The sequence below is a fragment of the Podarcis tiliguerta genome, assembly GCF_965153285.1.
Source record: "Podarcis tiliguerta genome assembly, chromosome: 8".
Classification (NCBI taxonomy): domain Eukaryota; kingdom Metazoa; phylum Chordata; class Lepidosauria; order Squamata; family Lacertidae; genus Podarcis; species Podarcis tiliguerta.
The window spans coordinates 32,704,808-32,722,689 of NC_139541.1; the positions used below are offsets into that span (position 1 = coordinate 32,704,808).

General features: G+C 41.6%; 1 protein-coding gene across 1 annotated transcript in view; it reads right to left on the reverse strand.

Annotated features, from left to right (window-relative positions):
• Positions 1 to 27: 27 nt before the first annotated feature.
• RBL2 (RB transcriptional corepressor like 2) overlaps positions 28 to 17,882 on the reverse strand; it is a 34,554-nt gene continuing 16,699 nt past the window's right edge. The window contains exons 8-22 of the mRNA XM_083451825.1: positions 15,171 to 15,357; positions 14,278 to 14,444; positions 13,489 to 13,598; positions 13,073 to 13,176; positions 12,123 to 12,260; positions 11,790 to 11,954; positions 10,140 to 10,251; positions 9,532 to 9,807; positions 8,666 to 8,934; positions 5,419 to 5,595; positions 5,250 to 5,321; positions 4,665 to 4,767; positions 3,033 to 3,238; positions 1,864 to 2,028; positions 28 to 1,592 (exon numbers count right to left, since the gene is read on the reverse strand). Of these exons, the coding sequence (XP_083307951.1) occupies positions 1,422 to 1,592; positions 1,864 to 2,028; positions 3,033 to 3,238; positions 4,665 to 4,767; positions 5,250 to 5,321; positions 5,419 to 5,595; positions 8,666 to 8,934; positions 9,532 to 9,807; positions 10,140 to 10,251; positions 11,790 to 11,954; positions 12,123 to 12,260; positions 13,073 to 13,176; positions 13,489 to 13,598; positions 14,278 to 14,444; positions 15,171 to 15,357 (2,422 nt within the window). The 3' untranslated portion in view covers positions 28 to 1,421. The remainder of the gene's footprint in view (positions 1,593 to 1,863; positions 2,029 to 3,032; positions 3,239 to 4,664; positions 4,768 to 5,249; positions 5,322 to 5,418; positions 5,596 to 8,665; positions 8,935 to 9,531; positions 9,808 to 10,139; positions 10,252 to 11,789; positions 11,955 to 12,122; positions 12,261 to 13,072; positions 13,177 to 13,488; positions 13,599 to 14,277; positions 14,445 to 15,170; positions 15,358 to 17,882) is intronic.

The window sequence follows — 17,882 nt, forward strand, 5'->3', positions numbered from 1 at the left end:
ACAAAGCAGAAGTAAAACGCTGCAGGCTTAAACAGTTTTGATTTTATCTTAGAAAGGGTTGAAACTGCTGTAGATTTGCTGCAAACATTTGTACACTACCATTAAAACACAATATGGCCACTGTTCAGAAACACTGGCAGTTATCAAAAGAGTAATCTTACTACTCTAAAACTCACCCATTTGATGGCCCGTTGTGCACAGTTTTTCACTGCCTCTTTTTGCTTGCTTCGCTCATGACAAATTTCAGCTGCTTTGCCTTGTGCATACTGATTGCTGGTAAGTCCATGTCACCATTTTCTTCTTAAAAGTGCTAATTTGTAAAAACAGTCTAATATAGGTTAAGCAGTGCAGTTGTTGCCACGTAATGGTATGCCATTTCTGCAAAAGGCATAATTTAATGTTAAAAGCTGGTGTTGGAGGCACTGCCTACAGCTGCTGAAGTGGGAAGGCATGTAATCACACCCTAGAAAATTTTCATATAGAAGCTGAGCATTACTAGTGTGTACTTTGAGAATAAATACAATTTAGGCAATTCAGCACAACTTCTATATTATGGTTTGGCTATTTAATTTTGTTTAAAAAGTGCCATTGTGAAGTAGCCACACCTCTAATCCGCATTTCGAAAGAATGCTTTAGAGCTGTTTAAGAGTTACTCTTGGTAGGAATTCACTTAAAACATTGCACAGCTAAAAACCAAAGTGTTGTATATACATAAAGTACCCCCCTTATTATCTTAATTACTGGAAGGGCACATGAAAAAGACATCTAGGAAAGAATGACCTTAATTTTTCCTAAAGACTGCCTAAAATACCATTTCTAGTCTAGCTCCAGTGTAGTCTTTACTACGGCCTGCTAAGTGTGCTGGAGCCATCAGTACTGCCAGTTTCCTGAAATAGGTAGCCAAGATCACAGTATCAGTCCCATCATCACCATCTGAATTACCCTTTCCCTCCTGATACCACAAACTCCAAGCATAGCACTGATAGGCTTACCAAATAGCACAAAAAAATAATGTTCTCAATTTAGTAGGAAAAATAGTTATCAGCGGGGTTCCTACTGGACTTATCAGTCACTTCAGCCAATAAATTTAAACAGCTGTGGTTTTAACTGCAGCCATTGCCACTCGCATAACCTAAGTTAAGAGAGGGTGTGACCTTTTCTGTCCCAGCATCAAGACTGTTGGAGGAAACAGTCTCCACTTCTTCCCAGCTCAGTAGGATTATAGCACTGCAGTCCTCTGGTGTAAGGTAGACTGAAGCCTCTTCGAGAGTTGCAGTGCACCTGGTACTAGAAGCAGCACATCCTTGGAAAGGGCTCAAATACTTCATTTCTCCATGGAAAGTGCTTCAAAGATATTAGGATTGCAAGCTCTGTCACTACTGGCAACATAACAAATGGAAAAGAACAACTCAAACCCCAGGTCAGTGAGAACCTCTGTCATTTGCCACATCTTGTAGCCTCCGCAGGAGGGCTGTATGGTTTTCTGGGCAGATGCGCTTGGCGGGTGATTCAGCCCCTTCCTCCAGGACAATGCCACGCTTTTTTGTTGACGTCTCTCCAGTTCTAATCATACTGTTGATCTCTTGAAGCCTCTGAAACATACCACAAAGGACAATTGAATGCTGTCTACTTCTCATTCAAGTCAAACAGGGAATTTTGATTTTCTGAATCTGATTCATGTGTCACATACATAACAAAAAACACCAGTCTCAAAAAGCTATGATGTTACAAAGAAAATGGTATATATAAATGCTTTGCTAAATTATAATTACTATTATATGCAAGTTCATTAAAATTAAGCTTGTTAAAACCTTTAACTTATTAGCTAATTGAAGAGTTTGGAGATCAATAGTAAACGTTTACCTTTGATGGGCTGCTGCTAAAGTAATAGAATATTTTCTCACGTGGAGAAAGTGCAAACTCGTTTTTGTGAGGGGAGATGTAAATCGAGTGATTCTGAGAAAGCTGTATTCTGCGGGGAGAGCCACTTCTTACAAAAGGATATGGAGACAGGGGAGGAGCTTCAGCCTGTCATACAAAGATAGCAAAATTAATCTGCAGTTATCCACACAGCAGATAAACCAGGATGTTATGCATTTGAGTCATTGCATGGTGATCCACACCATGAAATGACTCAGAGTATGCTTTTGTTTTTGCACCAGTAAGGCTGAGATAGATACACTGGGATAACCAATCTGGAATAGATTCAGCAGCACTCAACTAAATTATATTTATTTCAATATTTAAGGAAATATTAGAGGGCCTGCATTTACCACATAAAGTGAATGCTGTGTTCCACAGTGTGCACTCATCTAATGCATCAAATATACAAATGTCAAAGATGTTCAAGTCACAAACTTATAGAGAACAAGACATGGTAACTAGTTTTAAAACCATTCTGGATAGTTCAGTTCAAGAAGTCTTGTTTCATGTTACTCTGTACACTTGTGCAACACTATTTTACATCTAGAGATGCATTTTTTAACTCCCTCCCAATATTTAACTCAAAATCAACAAATATTGCTAAAGCTTTGCTGCTTGAGACTCAACCCCTAGCATAACAGACTGTGTCTAGATGCAGAGTAAAAAAGAAGTCCTACTAGCAGTGCAATTTCTAGAGCTGGACATAGACCTTTTACTATAATAATCTAGATGTGGTATAAATATAGTTTGTACCCACCCCCAAATGTCCTTTGGAGGTAAACACACAAAAACAAAACGTATCCTTCACCAGTAAGAACATAATAAAAGACCTGCTGGATCAGGCCAGTGACCCCTCTAGTCCAGCATCCAGTTCTCACAGTGGCCAACCAGATGCTTCTGGGAAACCCACAAACAGGACTTAAGCACAAGAGCCCTTTCCCCTCCCACTGTTTCCATCAACTGGTATTCAGAAGCATTACTGCCGCTGTCTTTGGTACTTTTTTAAAAGCAGCAATGGACCCTTGTTTCTAGGACAACAAGGTAGAGTGTACAACATTGGTTTTTCCTGACATTAGTAAGACTTATTACAAAGCAGGAAAGCTTCTTACTCCATTGGATGAAGAGTACTTCAGGGCAAAGCCTTTAATTCGGTCACTATAGACGTTGTTATAAAACTGGATCAGGTCTCCGCGCTCTTCTTCCTCAATTTCGCTGTTTGCTCCAGTCAAGCGTGTTGGAGTAGGGGGAGCACTGCTGGGCTGTGGCACTGGCAGGGTGCTACTAGATCTCATCACTGGGCTGGAGTCTCTGCTTGCTGTGAAGGCACAATGGAAGTTTTTTCATCAAGTTCTAAAGAACTTGCTAAAGAAAACATACATATCAATATTTTCCTCTTGCTACTGGATGATCATCAAAAAGTCCCAGCCAATAACGCTTTAAAGCAGGTGCAGATTATCCAGCTGCTTTTTCATATGGCCTTTGTGGGAATGCCAGGATTTCTAAGTGCTGCTCTTTCTGCTCAACAACTGTCTTGCAGGCAGCTTAAGAGAAGCTTACAGGAAGCCTGGGACACTGTAGAGCCATGATTCCCAATATGGGACACACGCCCCACAGGGGGGCAATTCGAGAATGAGTTAACAGTGAATGGCCTTTTAGGCTTCCTCTACATGAATAGGAATTCACTTTTTGAATAATAAGAATTATATGTCACAGGGGACAGGGCATCAGGATTTTAGAGATGCTTAGGTAGGGCATGGTCAAAAAAGTTGGGAACCCCTGCTCTAGAGTATTCCAATCCTGGATTCACATGCAGTTCAGTCCTCTCCATGGTCAAAGAAATAAGTCCTACTGTGCTTGATGGGGCCTGTTCTCAAGCAAGTGCACATACGGCTGCATCCTTTTTCAGGATTCCTTCAGCTAGAGAAGGGTAGGGCAACCGCAGAGGCCAAATCTTTCATCAAAACATATTACAGCCACTGTCAGGGGTTCAGGAGCAGAGGCACAGGAAAGGGAGGAAATAGAGAGCGAGGGGGAGGAGTCCGAAGGAAATGTTAGCGATGACAGCGGTCCGAGGTCTCTGAGTCTTTCCAGCGAATCGGAAGATTCACAGAAAGGGGCTCCCATGGTCAGGGCAAGGGGGGTGCCTAGGGGGACACCCCAGGAAGAAGGGGCCAGAGGGGACTCAGAGAGCAGCAGTTGGAAATCAGGACCAGCGTCCACACCAGAGTGCAGTAGGGGGGAGGAGGCCCAGGCATCGGGATCAGGCGGCGCACTGCCAGCGGGAGGATATGAGTCAGGATTGGCCACGCCTCCATCGGGGAGCGAGGAAACGGTCGAGAGGAAGGTTGAAGGCTGGGCGCGCGCGCCAAGTTCAAATGTACAGGAGGGCGGCACAGTTGGCAGCCCGGATAGGGAGCCAGGTCCCAAAGCCCGCCGAAAAGAGCGGGAGGAGTCAGGGGGGTCAGCGTCAGAGGAATCCAGGAAGGAAGGGACCCCAGGGGGTAGCAGGACCCAGAGGAGAAAGGAGAGACGGAAGAGGTGGAGTAAGGCTAGAATCTTAAACTGGTGTACGGGGGCGGAGATTCAGATGGAGCTTCGCCGATCTAAACCATAGACGTAGAGCTGGGGCGCTCCGGCTTGAAAATGGAAACTGTACTTCAATAAAGACCTTGTACATTACTACCGGCTAGCGTTGGTCCTCTGTGAGCTGGGACCTGGAGCCAGCTCTGACAGCCACTTACTTCTATCCTTATTTCTTTCAGTCGGGGAATTCTGCTGGTTATTGCTGTCACTGTTGCCTGAATGTCTTCGTCTTCTGCCTTTAATCAGGACACTTCGATACACCTTACAAAAGCCAAAGTTGTGGTAGACGAAAGAGAAGAATTACAGAAGATTACTCCCTTGTCTCATATAAACAGAGGCTTCATATATAAATGTTAATTATTTTATGGAAAATTCTAAATATGCTCAATTATACAAACTGCTTCAATCAGGACCTGGACCATTCATTCCACTGGGACATTCCTAGTGAGCAATGATCAATTTCTGTATGTACTGCACATAGTCAGATCCAATGAAATTAATGGGCACGACTAACCTAGGGTCATTATATTCAGTGGGTGTTCTACACTGATGTGGATTTTCTGGGGGGCAGGCAGGGTAGGGACCTGGAAAGTTTTCCAGTGCCCTCAGTTGACTGGGATCTGATTTATCGTGTTTTATTTGATTTATATTTAGCAAAATCTTTAAATGGTGAAATGAGAAGGAAAAAAGATCATTAATGAATACTGGTTTAAAACCAACCAACCAACAAAAAACCTGCTTACATGGCTCTTAGCTTGTGGCTGGGTCCTATAGCAGCGCATGATGTTCTGAAACGATGTGTCTTCTTTTGTAACCTAAAACACAAGAGGGGGATTCATTGCCATAACTAGATCTCTCTTCTTTCAAGTTATTTAGCACCCCCCTCAAAATGTACCTTTTGTGAACCTTTACCTTTGCTATTACATAAATGGCACACATTAAGAGCTGGTCTAAATGCCGGTCCATCATGAGTTCAGAGCACTGTACCAGCGAAAACTCAAAACATGTCCATATTTTCTTCCTCAGCTCATCCGAAATATCCAGTTTAAGACAGAGATCCCGCAGACGGATGCTTGCTAAGTGGAATACCTAATACAGAGAGGAGACTGTCAGAATTACCCTATATTAGGTGTTTATAGAATTCTGTGTTTCATATCTGTTAATGAACCATGTACACTAAGGTCACTGGTCCTACCTTGGTATTTTTAACTAACGTATGCCATATCTAAATTTTCTAACTAAACAAAAGTGTAAGAGAACCTTTTTTGTTCTGTTTTAATGTTTTACCCTCCAATGATCCTATCAAGGATAGGTGCTGTAAACACTGAGAGACTGAAACCATCTGTTGTTTGTTCTATTACTGTGGATTTTATAATGGAGTTAAGAAAATGCATAATTCTTAAGATGAAGTTTCTTGGTCAATTCAAAGAGACCCTTTTGAAGTATTTTCCTTGAAAGGGGTAATAAATCATTACCAAACAAGTGGCAAAATGTCTGAATATTGTCATTTCCTTCTCAGAACTGCTATGACTGTTAGTCCCTGTTGGTCAGTTTGGTTTATTGTCTTTAGCAAACAGCCATTACACACATAAAAATGCTAACAAGAATACTGCTACTAATACAGTGGTACCTTGGTTTGCAACCGCTTTGGTTTACAACTGTCTTGGATTACAACCACGTCAAACCTCGAAGTTTGTGTCCCATTTTTTGGATTACAACCCATTTTTTAAAATTACAACCAATTTTTTTTGGGGGGGAGGGCCCCATTGGCGAAAGTGTGCCTTGGTTTATTTTGGTTTACAACCAGACCTCCAGAACAGATTATGGTTGTAAACCAAGGTACCACTGTAGTGGTTTACATTTTTACTTCTTGAGCTTTAGAAGATAAATCATTTCCCATTCCCCCTTTAAGTTTTATTACACAAATTTGTAAAGCCGTGGCAAGATATGTGGATGTTCTAAAGTATATATACCTCTCTACATCAGACAACAAAAAACAAGTCTTTGCAAAAGACAACCTTCCCTTCTGCGATCAGGATTTGTCAATCTAACAAATTTATGCTTTTTTTTATTCCACTGTATTCATCTCTGCCAAGGTAGATTTACCAAATGTTAAAATGATAGCCTTTACACAGACAAGACTAAATGTCCTTCCATTAGCGAATTGGACAGGCCAACATAAAGGAGTTCCTAAGAAAGATAGAGGTTGTAAAAATTTGTTCTGCACTATCTCCAGTGATCTAAATTAGTCATGGCCCACAGTGGTGCTCCAAATAACAACTTTGGCAACACCCTAGGCTTACAAAGTTCAGTAGGCTGAACCAAGTTGCCCCCTTTTGTAAGGTGGAATTGTAATAGTCCATTTCAAATTCTACCAGCTAATAGGGTGCTTGAGTGGACCTGTGCAGACCATTCCCCTGTCCACTGAAAGACCACACTGAGATACTTAAAAAAGAATACTTGCTCCCGTGTATTTCCATTGAGTGACCAATTGTGAGTTTTCTTGGATTTGCAAAATATCATACATAACTTTTGTTTTTTGGGAATTTATAGTAAGATGCTCATTCTTGCAATACAAGCTGAACCAATTCAGCAGTCCGCGCAAGCCCAACTGGGTGCAGGAAATCAGGATTGCATTAGCTGCATAAAGGAGGACTAAATATTTCTGATTTTTACTGGAAAACAGTGTTCACCTCTTAGAGACTCAGCTACATCGTTTATAAATATATTGAAGGGGGGCAAGTAGACATCCTTGTCTTACTCCTTTTGTAACTGGAACAGTGTCAGATAATGCCCTCAATTTATTCAAACTCGCAAATTTGTGCCAGAATATTGTACCATTATGTATTTGAAAAGCTGTATATCAACCCCCATTGATTATAGTTTGCTCCCAAAAGATAAAATTGAAAGCAGCTTTCAAATCAATGAAAGCCACATAAATATTTAGCTGGAATTGCAAGACATGTTTATCAATAATATCTTTGAGTATAAAGCAGTTGTCTAAAGTTGACCTGCCTGAGCAATAGCCAGCCTGTTCAGGAGTGAGTAGTGTTAATAACGGGTTCTACTGAGGCTGGGTTTTCTATTTTGTGCTTTTTGTTTCTTAGTCAATAGACTGTAATGAACATTGGAACTGATACAAAAAATGTTGATGCCTGTTATAAAAACAATGCTTTACTATGGTCACAAACCTAACATATGTGAGTTGTATTCCTTAAGCTTATATACCCGATTTTATCAACAAAATTTCACTTCAACTATTATTTTTCAAAAAGGTGGCTGGAAAGCAAGCAAGGAAGAACAAAGTCCCCTTTTTAACAGGAATGCAAAGCCAGGGAATGCTATGGGGGTGGGAAATGGGTTGGGAGGGATGAAGAGAGGGATCCCTTTCTAGGAGAACATCTGGTTGGCTGGCAGACAAAAATGCCCTTTGCAGATTCAATCAATCAATCAATCAATCAATCAATCAATCAATAAGAAGCAGTTATGGGGTGGGTTAAAGCCTCAGCGCCTAGGGCTTGCCGATCGTAAGGTCGGCAGTTCGAATCCCCGCGGCGGGGTGCGCTCCCGTTGTTCGGTCCCAGCGTCTGCCAACCTAGCAGTTCAAAAGCACTCTCGGGTGCAAGTAGATAAATAGGGACCGCTTACTAGCGGGAAGGTAAACGGCGTTTCCGTGTGCGGCTCTGGCTTGCCAGAGCAGTGATGTCACGCTGGCCACGTGACCCGGTAGTGTCTTCGGACAGCGCTGGCCCTTGGCCTCTTTGAGTGAGATGGGCGCACAACCCTAGAGTCTGTCAAGACTGGCCCGTACGGGCAGGGGTACCTTTACCTTTACTTATGGGGTGGTACTCTGTATAAATGTGAAAGGCACAACAACCTCTTCTAAATCACCATCATAAAAGGGAAGAGATTGTATGAAGTTCAAACTAATATGTCTGAAGATGACTGAGGACTGAGGAATGCTGCAGTAAAATCAGCTAGAACAATGTGGATTTTGAACACTTATTTACGATGGGCAGAGTGGACTTAGAAAAAAATGGTCTGAGTTTATCATACACATCTCCCTGTCTGAGGATGTTCTTACCCTAAGAAAGCAAGCTTGGATTTCCAGCCAAGTCAGCACTGTAGTGACACATGTGATTTTCTATGCTGGATGTACCTTTCTAAAGAAGAGTGCGAGTGAGCCGGCCTTCCTGGACTTAGCACTGCTACTGCCCATTTGCTGCTTTTGTCGCTCTCCGGGAAGGGCAATCTGCTGGAACTGGCCTTGTAACTGAAGGGCTGTGCCAGTCATTTGTTGAGTACTGAGAGTCCCAGCAAGGGTCTGGGCACTGAGAGGCTGGATGGAACTGGGCAGTGGCTGGGCCTGCCCACTTACGTTGACCTGGACTGGAATGAAAGTTATTCCTCCATTTTCATTGGCAATGCCTGTAAAAGGAAGAGCAAATAAATGCTGCAAAGGGACCGCTAGGAGAAAATCCAGAAACATTTGGAACAAAAGGTTCCTACTACTTAGGGAAGTATATGAAAATGTACATACTGAAATTTGAGAAAAAGGGGGGAAGCCAATTTGCTTCTGGGGCTGAAAGAAGCTTGCGTACTGGGAAGTCTGAATTTGGGGGACACTATTTACTCTCTTACTTCTACCCTACAGACCCTCTCACCCTGGTCTAAAAATAGATACCTCAAGTGTCAAAGGTCAGGGTTAAAAGTTGCACCTTCGTTATATGGCAGAAGGTTATGGCAGAAGGTGCAAACATACTTTCATGGGGAGGGAATTCCACTATTTAGGGGTTGCCACAGAGTACGCACTCTTGTGGGCTGCCACACGCCGCCGCCGCCGCCCCCCCCCCCCTTCTGAGGGTGGAAGAACTCCTAAGAGGGTCCCTACTGAGAAGGGGTACCTTCAAACTCTTCAATTATTTGATTCACCCACTTCACTACAATCCACACCCCAACGATGGCACTGGGAGCCACCGTAATGGTTATTTCCTACATCTTGCAAAGACCATGCATCCTCCTTACCTTGTACTGGGATTGTAACTGTCTGTCCATTATTTGCAGTCACAGTTGCGGTCGCTACAGTTACTAAAGTCTGCCCAGGCACAGGAGTGACAGGTATTGTTTCTGTGGAGACGTTTTGAACAGACATTGTACTGATCACGGGCTGCTGGGAGACCCTCACAGGAGTCCGAGTGGCCTCAGTAGGGGGGTCATTATCAACAAAGAGCCTTCTCCTTGTAGGGTTACTTGTCGGAGAGCTGTATCTCTCATAAAGTGTGGTTGGAGAAGATGAAAGGCCTGCAGATTGACAAAGAAAGTGGGGGGAGAATTGCATGTAATCCAATGCCGCCTTGTTAAAAGTTTAATCCCACTCAAAACATCAGATTAAGGGCTCATGTACATTTTGGATGTGGCAAGGTTGTCAGATTATTTTACTATGTCAATTTCATGGAAGAGAATGCTCCTTGTGAATACGCCAACCTAAGTCACAGTTGATTATCATCATCCTCAGGCCTTTTTCCCAATATGATCATGCCCTGTCCAATACGAGGTGGTGTTTAGGTAGTAATATTCTTGATGTGCAAACACTGAGACAAGATGCACCTTGTGATAAGCTGAGTAAATCTTACCCTTTCCCAGTGTTCCAGTTTCAGCACGAATCTCATTCAGCCTCCTTGGGGTTAAAGGGGAACCTGCCACACTGTTCCCATTTGACTTTTCAAAATACTGAGATGGCATTACCTAAAAACATAAGATTCATGCATTTTTTATCCTTGCAAAAACTCTTTAAAAATGTTGCTCTCTGTAGTCCAGTTCAGCCATTAGAAGAACATTCTGCAGCCTTTTAGAGTTTTTTCTCCCTGCTGCTTTTCTGTTGATTTTTTAACCTCCACTGTTATGTCCAGAACAGGAGTTACCATTTACCAAAATTGCTTCAAATCATGGTTTTAATCTAGTGCAAACTGTGGCTAATGATGTCCCAGTCTTCCCTGCAACCCAAGATTTGAACAACAGTTTTGGAAAACCCTAGGAAGCTGTAACAATAGTAAGTTGGGATCTAAATATAATAGAAAATTCCAGTTATAAGCAAACTGGGAAGGGGGATTTTAATCTGATCTGTTTTCTTTTTTTTAAGAGACCATACATTTATTTAAATAAATAAACATGTAGGAACAGGAAAGCACACAATCTCATAGCATGGTTGAGATATCTAGAAACATGACATCTGATCTGTGCCTTACTGCCTGCTATACATGTCTACTCAGAAGCAAGTCCTATTTAATTCAATGGTACTTACTCACAGGAAGGTGGTACAAGACTGCAGCCACAGTACCAGTTAAATAAACACGATTAATCTGTTTTCTAGTTACTTCATGCAGGAGCCAGAAATTCCAGTAATAATCCTGGACTGCTGTGACAGACTTCAATGACATTTTAATAGAACTAGATCAGTTGGGCACATTGGAGGGGAATAGTTCTTTACTTAATGTACACCTTTAGATTTTCTTAAAAATTGCTGGTTCAGTGTTTTCTTGCAGAAAGTAGTGAGGGACAATGAGCTGGATCTGTATGAACGTCTGCTTAAACCTATATGATAAGCCTGCTGGCAAATAATCTCCCCCCATTCCACTCACCCTCTTGCTCTTACTGGGCAAAGAAAATGAGATACTGAACAATCAAATGATGTCTGAAGGAAAGGAGGACCCATTATTGACCAATAGCAAGACATGAAGACTGAAGGGATGTTTGTGCCCATTATATTCCTAGAGGCCAAGCTGCTGGCAGTTTTAATGTAGAATTGGCTGAACACCTGAATCCATGCATCCTAAATAGCTTCACTGACTACAAGAAAAAGCACTGCTGGCAAACACCACAGTTTTTAAGGAGCTGCCTCAGTAGAGGAACGGGGTAGGGGAGAGGGGCAATGATTGCTGACCACAGCTCTTATCAGCCCTAGCCAGAATGGCCAACCATCAAGGATGATGGGAGTTGTAGCCTGAAACTTCCATAGGGTAATAGGTTGGATAGAGCTGGTTTAGGGTTAAGTTGGTGGTAACTCTCCACAGGCTGGGCTTAGAATCTGACTGACAGGTGTGTGGGGTTCAATTCAGACAGACTGCTAAAACAGAAGTCAGCCCTCTGCTTCTCAGCTGATGAACGGGGGCTAAATCCTTCCCATTTTGGTTAAACAGGCAGAATAAATTCCCAAGTACTAAATAAGTACACACACGGCAAGTACTAAATAAGTACACACACGGCAGATAAGCCCCGTATTTTACCTCCTCACATGTGGGAACTTTATTTTCATTTTCTTTGATTTTGTCCCACAACGGTGATTCCGCTTTCCATGCCAGACTTTCTAAAATCTGCTCTTCGATGTGATTGAGGTGCTTCACTACCTCTCTGCAAAGGCCATCTTCTGCTCTAATCAGAATCTCTATCACCTATAACAAATATTGCAAGTTTAAACAAACATACATTGTTATGTCTTTGAAACTACTATGAAATTCAATAGCATTCTCAAAAATTAAAAGGTGTTAACTTCTTAATAAATTATAACATTTTCCTTGCTGACTCTTAGAAGTCAGAGCAAATGGTAAAAAATAATTCACCTTATAAAAGTGAAAGGCAGGAACATCAAATATATCGGCGATGAATGGGAAACTATCAGTTGCTTTGTAAGAGTAAATAATTATCTCAAGGCAGCAAGCCATGAGAGATCTGTGAAACACATCATGCTCCAGAATCCCCTAGGATAGAAAAAGTGTTGTACAGTGAAGAATTCAATCAGTTCAGCATAAAAACGTAAAAAGCATTTCTTCATTCAAGCAAGTCCTTTAAAAAATCTAACACGATATAATTTGCCACTAACTAATTTGCACCAGTAAGGTGGAAGTTGACACTGAACAGGCAAAGGAAAATGTCTGAGTTATGCATCTCTATCACTCGTTCCTAAACCTCATGGTTATCGCCAATCACTAGGACAGGAAGACCCATGTTCATGAATCTTCTGCACACACAGACTCCTCATTTAATTTCAATTTAGGAAGGCAGCATTTCTTTGTTGAGGAATATGCACACCTCACAGGTCTCATCCACTTATAAAGACAGATCCCTTCTGGGCAACGGACTTATCATGCAGCCAGCGTCTGTTGGTTATTCTGGGACAACTGGGATAACAATACCTGTCAACAATATTAAATGTTTTTCATACTGCCAAGGTTTATATATATGAGCATTTTAAAATGACCATTTTATTCACTGTCATGGAGACTGCAACTCACATAGCAATTTCTCTGGAGGACAGGTTATACTATTGCATAGAAGAGGATAAACTGCTTTGATCTCAAGGCAACAGAAATTTCATTAGTTTAACATTATGTTTACACAAACTATGAGGTTGGGCAATCCTAAAGACCCTGCAGAAAACAATGACTAAATTGGTGCCAGCTTATGGACTGATTACCATAATTCTTATTGTAGGTAAGTATTTCATTTTGTATTAGTTTCTTTTGAAATAAAAAATGTTGAAAATTTATGCGAACTATTCTGACTTACTTACAGATAAATCAGCATCTCCTAGTCTTCTCTTTTCTTGCTCAATGACAGACTCCAATACCTTATAATAAAGGACCTCAGCAAGACGAAAGTGTTTTCCAACAATTTCTGCACATTAAGAAAAGAAATTCAAGACTTGGGGCTAGATTTCGTCAGCAGCCATTAAAAAGAATCATAATGGAGGAGGGGAATGCTTCCAAACAACAATAATTACTTTAAAATCCCTTGAAACAAATAGAAATTACAAACATGTTCTTATAAGGCTATACTGCACTATTTCCAGATGAATCAGTTTTCGGACAGAACACATGTTCAAAGGCCAGGCAGCTTTCAAATACTAGCTGCACTGTGTGCAGGGATCACTGGAAATATCAGAACACAATGGAAGTTGCTTTATATAAGAGCATAGTATGGCCTTACCTTTAGAGAAGCTACCAGGTTCTCCCTGTGACGGTGTTCTCTGACAATAAATGTCATACATTTCTTTCACCCTGTTGGCAATTGACAAAGAAGGATCCCTGGAACAAGCCCTGGCAAGAAAAAAATGAATTATTTTTTTTTGTAAATTAAGAAGAAAGGGGTGATATGGTTTTTCAGAACACCATGAAGTAATACCACTTTTATCCAGCCATTGTTCATAGAATTATTTTATTTTTAACATACTGCCTTCAGCCAGGGTCTACTTAGGGTAGACCTACTGAAACTAACAAACCTATGTTAGCCTAGTCCATTAACTTCAATGGGTCTACTGTGAGTAGGACTAGCATGAAATGCCACCACAAGATGGAACTGTGCATGTTTAGTTTTGCTAATTTTATTACATTTTGTTGTGTTGCATTTCCAACAAATAAACTGATTTACCATGGTAATGAAATACCATTAAATGCCAGTTATAAAAACAGGTGTCGTTATTTCATCCAAGAATAGGGGAGCATAAAAAGAACACAGTGTATGCTTTCTTATACACAAAGAGGCTACATGTAATCTTAAAAGGTTACCAGAGAACTGTATCTCTGCACAAATGGAGAGAGGGGGGAAATGACAAAGCTGTTCATGCATCTGTGATCACAATACTATGTATTCTGAAGTAATATAATTTCAAACTCCTTCAATTAATCTAAAAATTCTTGTTTTCTATATTTGGCTTTCCGGTCTGTAATGTTCCAGGAAGATAAGATCAACTCATTTTAAAGCAGTGATTCTACTAACCTGAAAATCTGCTCAAGATTTTCACTAGGGGCATTTTTCAGGCCTGTCAGCATTGTATGAAGTCGGGTCAAGCTGTATGTGGCTATGGAAATGGGACTTGTACACGGGTCGCTCTCCTTTATATACTTTCGACCAGTAAGAGGTGTTGCTATTCTAAAGGATTTTGCCTAAACAGCAGCAACATGAAAATATTTCAAGAACTGAAGTTACTACAATGATTACATAAAAATTAATTATTTCATGATTTAAAATATTTCTAGGTCACTTTTCTAGGTCAAACCCCATCTAAAGAGCTTACAAGCAAAATAAGAGATAAAGGTTAAAATTAAAACTTCAAAATGCTATAAATCAACACTTAACAAAATTGGAGAGAATGTAATTCAGTTAGACCAGGCTTCCTCAAACTCGGCCCTCCAGATGTTTTGAGGCTACAATTCCCATCATCTCTGACCACTGGTCCTGCTAGCTAGGGATCATGGGAGTTGTAGGCCAAAAACATTTGGGAGGGCCAAGTTTGAGGAAGCCTGAGTGAGACCCTCACTTGGTTAACAAGCATCATGTCTGGAATCTTCAGGGCCTTCCCCGAGGTCTGCAACATAGAGATTTGGTGCTGGCCCAATGGAAGGGCCAGCATGGCTGTGGGACCACCATAAAGAGGTGCATTTCCATCCTGGCAACCCAACTTGCCAACCTGAGGGTGAGCACAGCAGAAGATCTTAAAGTTATTACTGTAAAGCTTTAAACCTTTACTTTGATTTGGGCCTGGAAATGCACCAGAGAAACAAATACACCCAGAGATGTAATTCTGACCATGGGCAATATGTTACTATGACTATTCTAAGGACAGACAACAACTCACCAATAGAACACACGATAGACCACACTATACTCACTCGTTCAAAATGCTCCTGCAGATTATATTTCACTTGAACTCTTTTGGCTGTTTCCATGCCTGAGGCTGTATTTAAGCATCTTCGCAAGGTTCCTATCTCTTCATCTGCATCATCTCCAAGAAATATTCGCTCATCTAGATTTCCAACTGACAATATGTACTCCTCATAGGCCTTGTTGATGGCTTTGCTATAATATTTGGGGGTGTGGGGGGAGAGATAAACAGTGTTGAGTACTCAAAATATAAGTGACTGCAACAGAACAGAGGGAAGCGTTTCAGTAAAAAGGGTCTTCCTAGGCCTTTTCGCTTCTGTCATGAGAAAAGTCAAACAGGGTTAGAATTTCTACAAAGTGTTACCACAGAAAACTGTTGGATCTTTGATTCCTTCTATGATAACTTTTACAAAGTGTGACTACTAAGCCAACATTTATTTCCTCAAAATAATAATTAAAAATGAGACTTTTGTTATGGCATCAATCTAAATAGTGAGAATCAGCACTATTTATCTAGAAAAAGAGGTGCCGGAACTCACCATGAACACCCCTCCTTGTTCTCTTATAGTCATACCTCGTGTTCATAGAATCATAGAATCATAGAGTTGGAAGAGACCACAAGGGTCATCGAGTCCAACCCCCTGCCAAGCAGGAAACACCATCAGAGCACTCCTGACATATGGTTGTCAAGCCTCTGCTTAAAGACCTCCAAAGAAGGAGACTCCACCACACTCCTTGGCAGCAAATTCCACTGTCGAACAGCTCTTACTGTCAGGAAGTTCTTCCTAATGTTTAGGTGGAATCTTCTTTCTTGTAGTTTGTATCCATTGCTCCGTGTCCGCTTCTCTGGAGCAGCAGAAAACAACCTTTCTCCCTCCTCTATGTGACATCCTTTTATATATTTGAACATGGCTATCATATCACCCCTTAACCTCCTCTTCTCCAGGCTAAACATGCCCAGCTCCCTTAGCTGATCCTCATAAGGCATTGTTTCCAGGCCTTTGACCATTTTGGTTGCCCTCCTCTGTACACGTTCTAGTTTGTCAGTGTCCTTCTTGAACTGTGGTGCCCAGAACTGGACACAGTACTCCAGGTGAGGTCTGACCAGAGCAGAATACAGTGGCACTATAACTTCCCTTGATCTAGATGCTATACTCCTATTGATGCAGCCCAGAATTGCATTGGCTTTTTTAGCTGCCGCGTCACACTGTTGGCTCATGTTAAGTTTGTGGTCAACCAAGACTCCTAGATCCTTTTCACATGTACTGCTCTCAAGCCAGGTGTCACCCATCTTGTATTTGTGCCTCTCATTTTTTTTGCCCAAGTGCAATACTTTACATTTCTCCCTGTTAAAATTCATCTTGTTTGTTTTGGCCCAGTTCTCTAATCTGTCAAGGTCGTTTTGAAGTGTGATCCTGTCTTCTGGGGTGTTAGCCACCCCTCCCAGTTTGGTGTCATCTGCAAATTTGATCAGGATGCCCTTGAGTCCATCATCCAAGTCGTTGATAAAGATGTTGAATAAGACCGGGCCCAAGACAGAACCCTGTGGCACCCCACTAGTCACTCTTCTCCAGGATGAAGAGGAACCATTGATGAGCACCCTTTGGGTCCGGTCAGTCAGCCAGTTACAAATCCACTGAGTGGTAGCATAGTCAAGACCGCATTTTACCAGCTTCTTTACAAGAATATCATGGGGCACCTTGTCAAATGCCTTGCTGAAATCAAGGTAGACTACATCCACTGCGTTCCCTTCATCTACCAGGCTTGTAATTCTGTCAAAAAATGAGATCAGGTTAGTCTGACATGACTTATTTTTCAGAAATCCATGCTGACTATTGGTGATCACAGCATTCCTTTCTAGGTGCTCACAGATTGTTTGCTTAATGATCTGCTCCAGAATCTTCCCTGGTATTGATGTTAGACTGACTGGGCGGTAATTATTTGGGTCCTCTCTTTTCCCCTTTTTGAAAATAGGGACAACATTTGCCCTCCTCCAGTCCGCCGGGACTTCGCCTGTTCTCCAGGAATTCTCAAAGATGACTGCCAGTGGTTCTGAGATCACATCTGCCAGTTCTTTTAATACTCTTGGATGCAGTTCATCTGGCCCTGGAGACTTGAATACATCTAAACTAGCCAAGTATTCTTGTACTATCTCCTTAGTTATTCTGGGCTGTGTTTCCTCTGCTGAATCTTTTGCTCCAAATTCTTCAGGTCGGGCATTGTTTTCTTTATCGGAGAAGACTGAGGCAAAGAAGGTATTGAGGAGTTCAGCCCTTTCTGTGTCCCCTGTTTGCATTTCACCATCTTCTCCTCTGAGTGACCCCACTGTTTCTTTGTTCTTCCTTTTGCTACGAACATACCCATAGAAGCCTTTTTTGTTGCTTTTAACCTCTCTAGCAAGCCTGAGTTCATTCTGTGCTTTAGCTTTTCTGACTTTGTGTCTACACGTGCTGGCTATTTGTTTGAATTCCTCTTTGGTGGTTTCCCCCCTTTTCCATTTTTTGTACACATCCTTTTTTAATCTTAACTCAGTTAAAAGTTCTTTAGATAGCCACCCTGGCTTCTTTAGGCACCTTCCATGTTTCCGTCTCATTGGTATTGCCTGAAGTTGTGCTTTTACTATCTCCCTCTTAACAAACTCCCAGCCATCACAAACTCCCTTTCCTTTTAGTATTACTGTCCATGGGATCTCACCCAGCACTTCCCTAAGTTTTATGAAG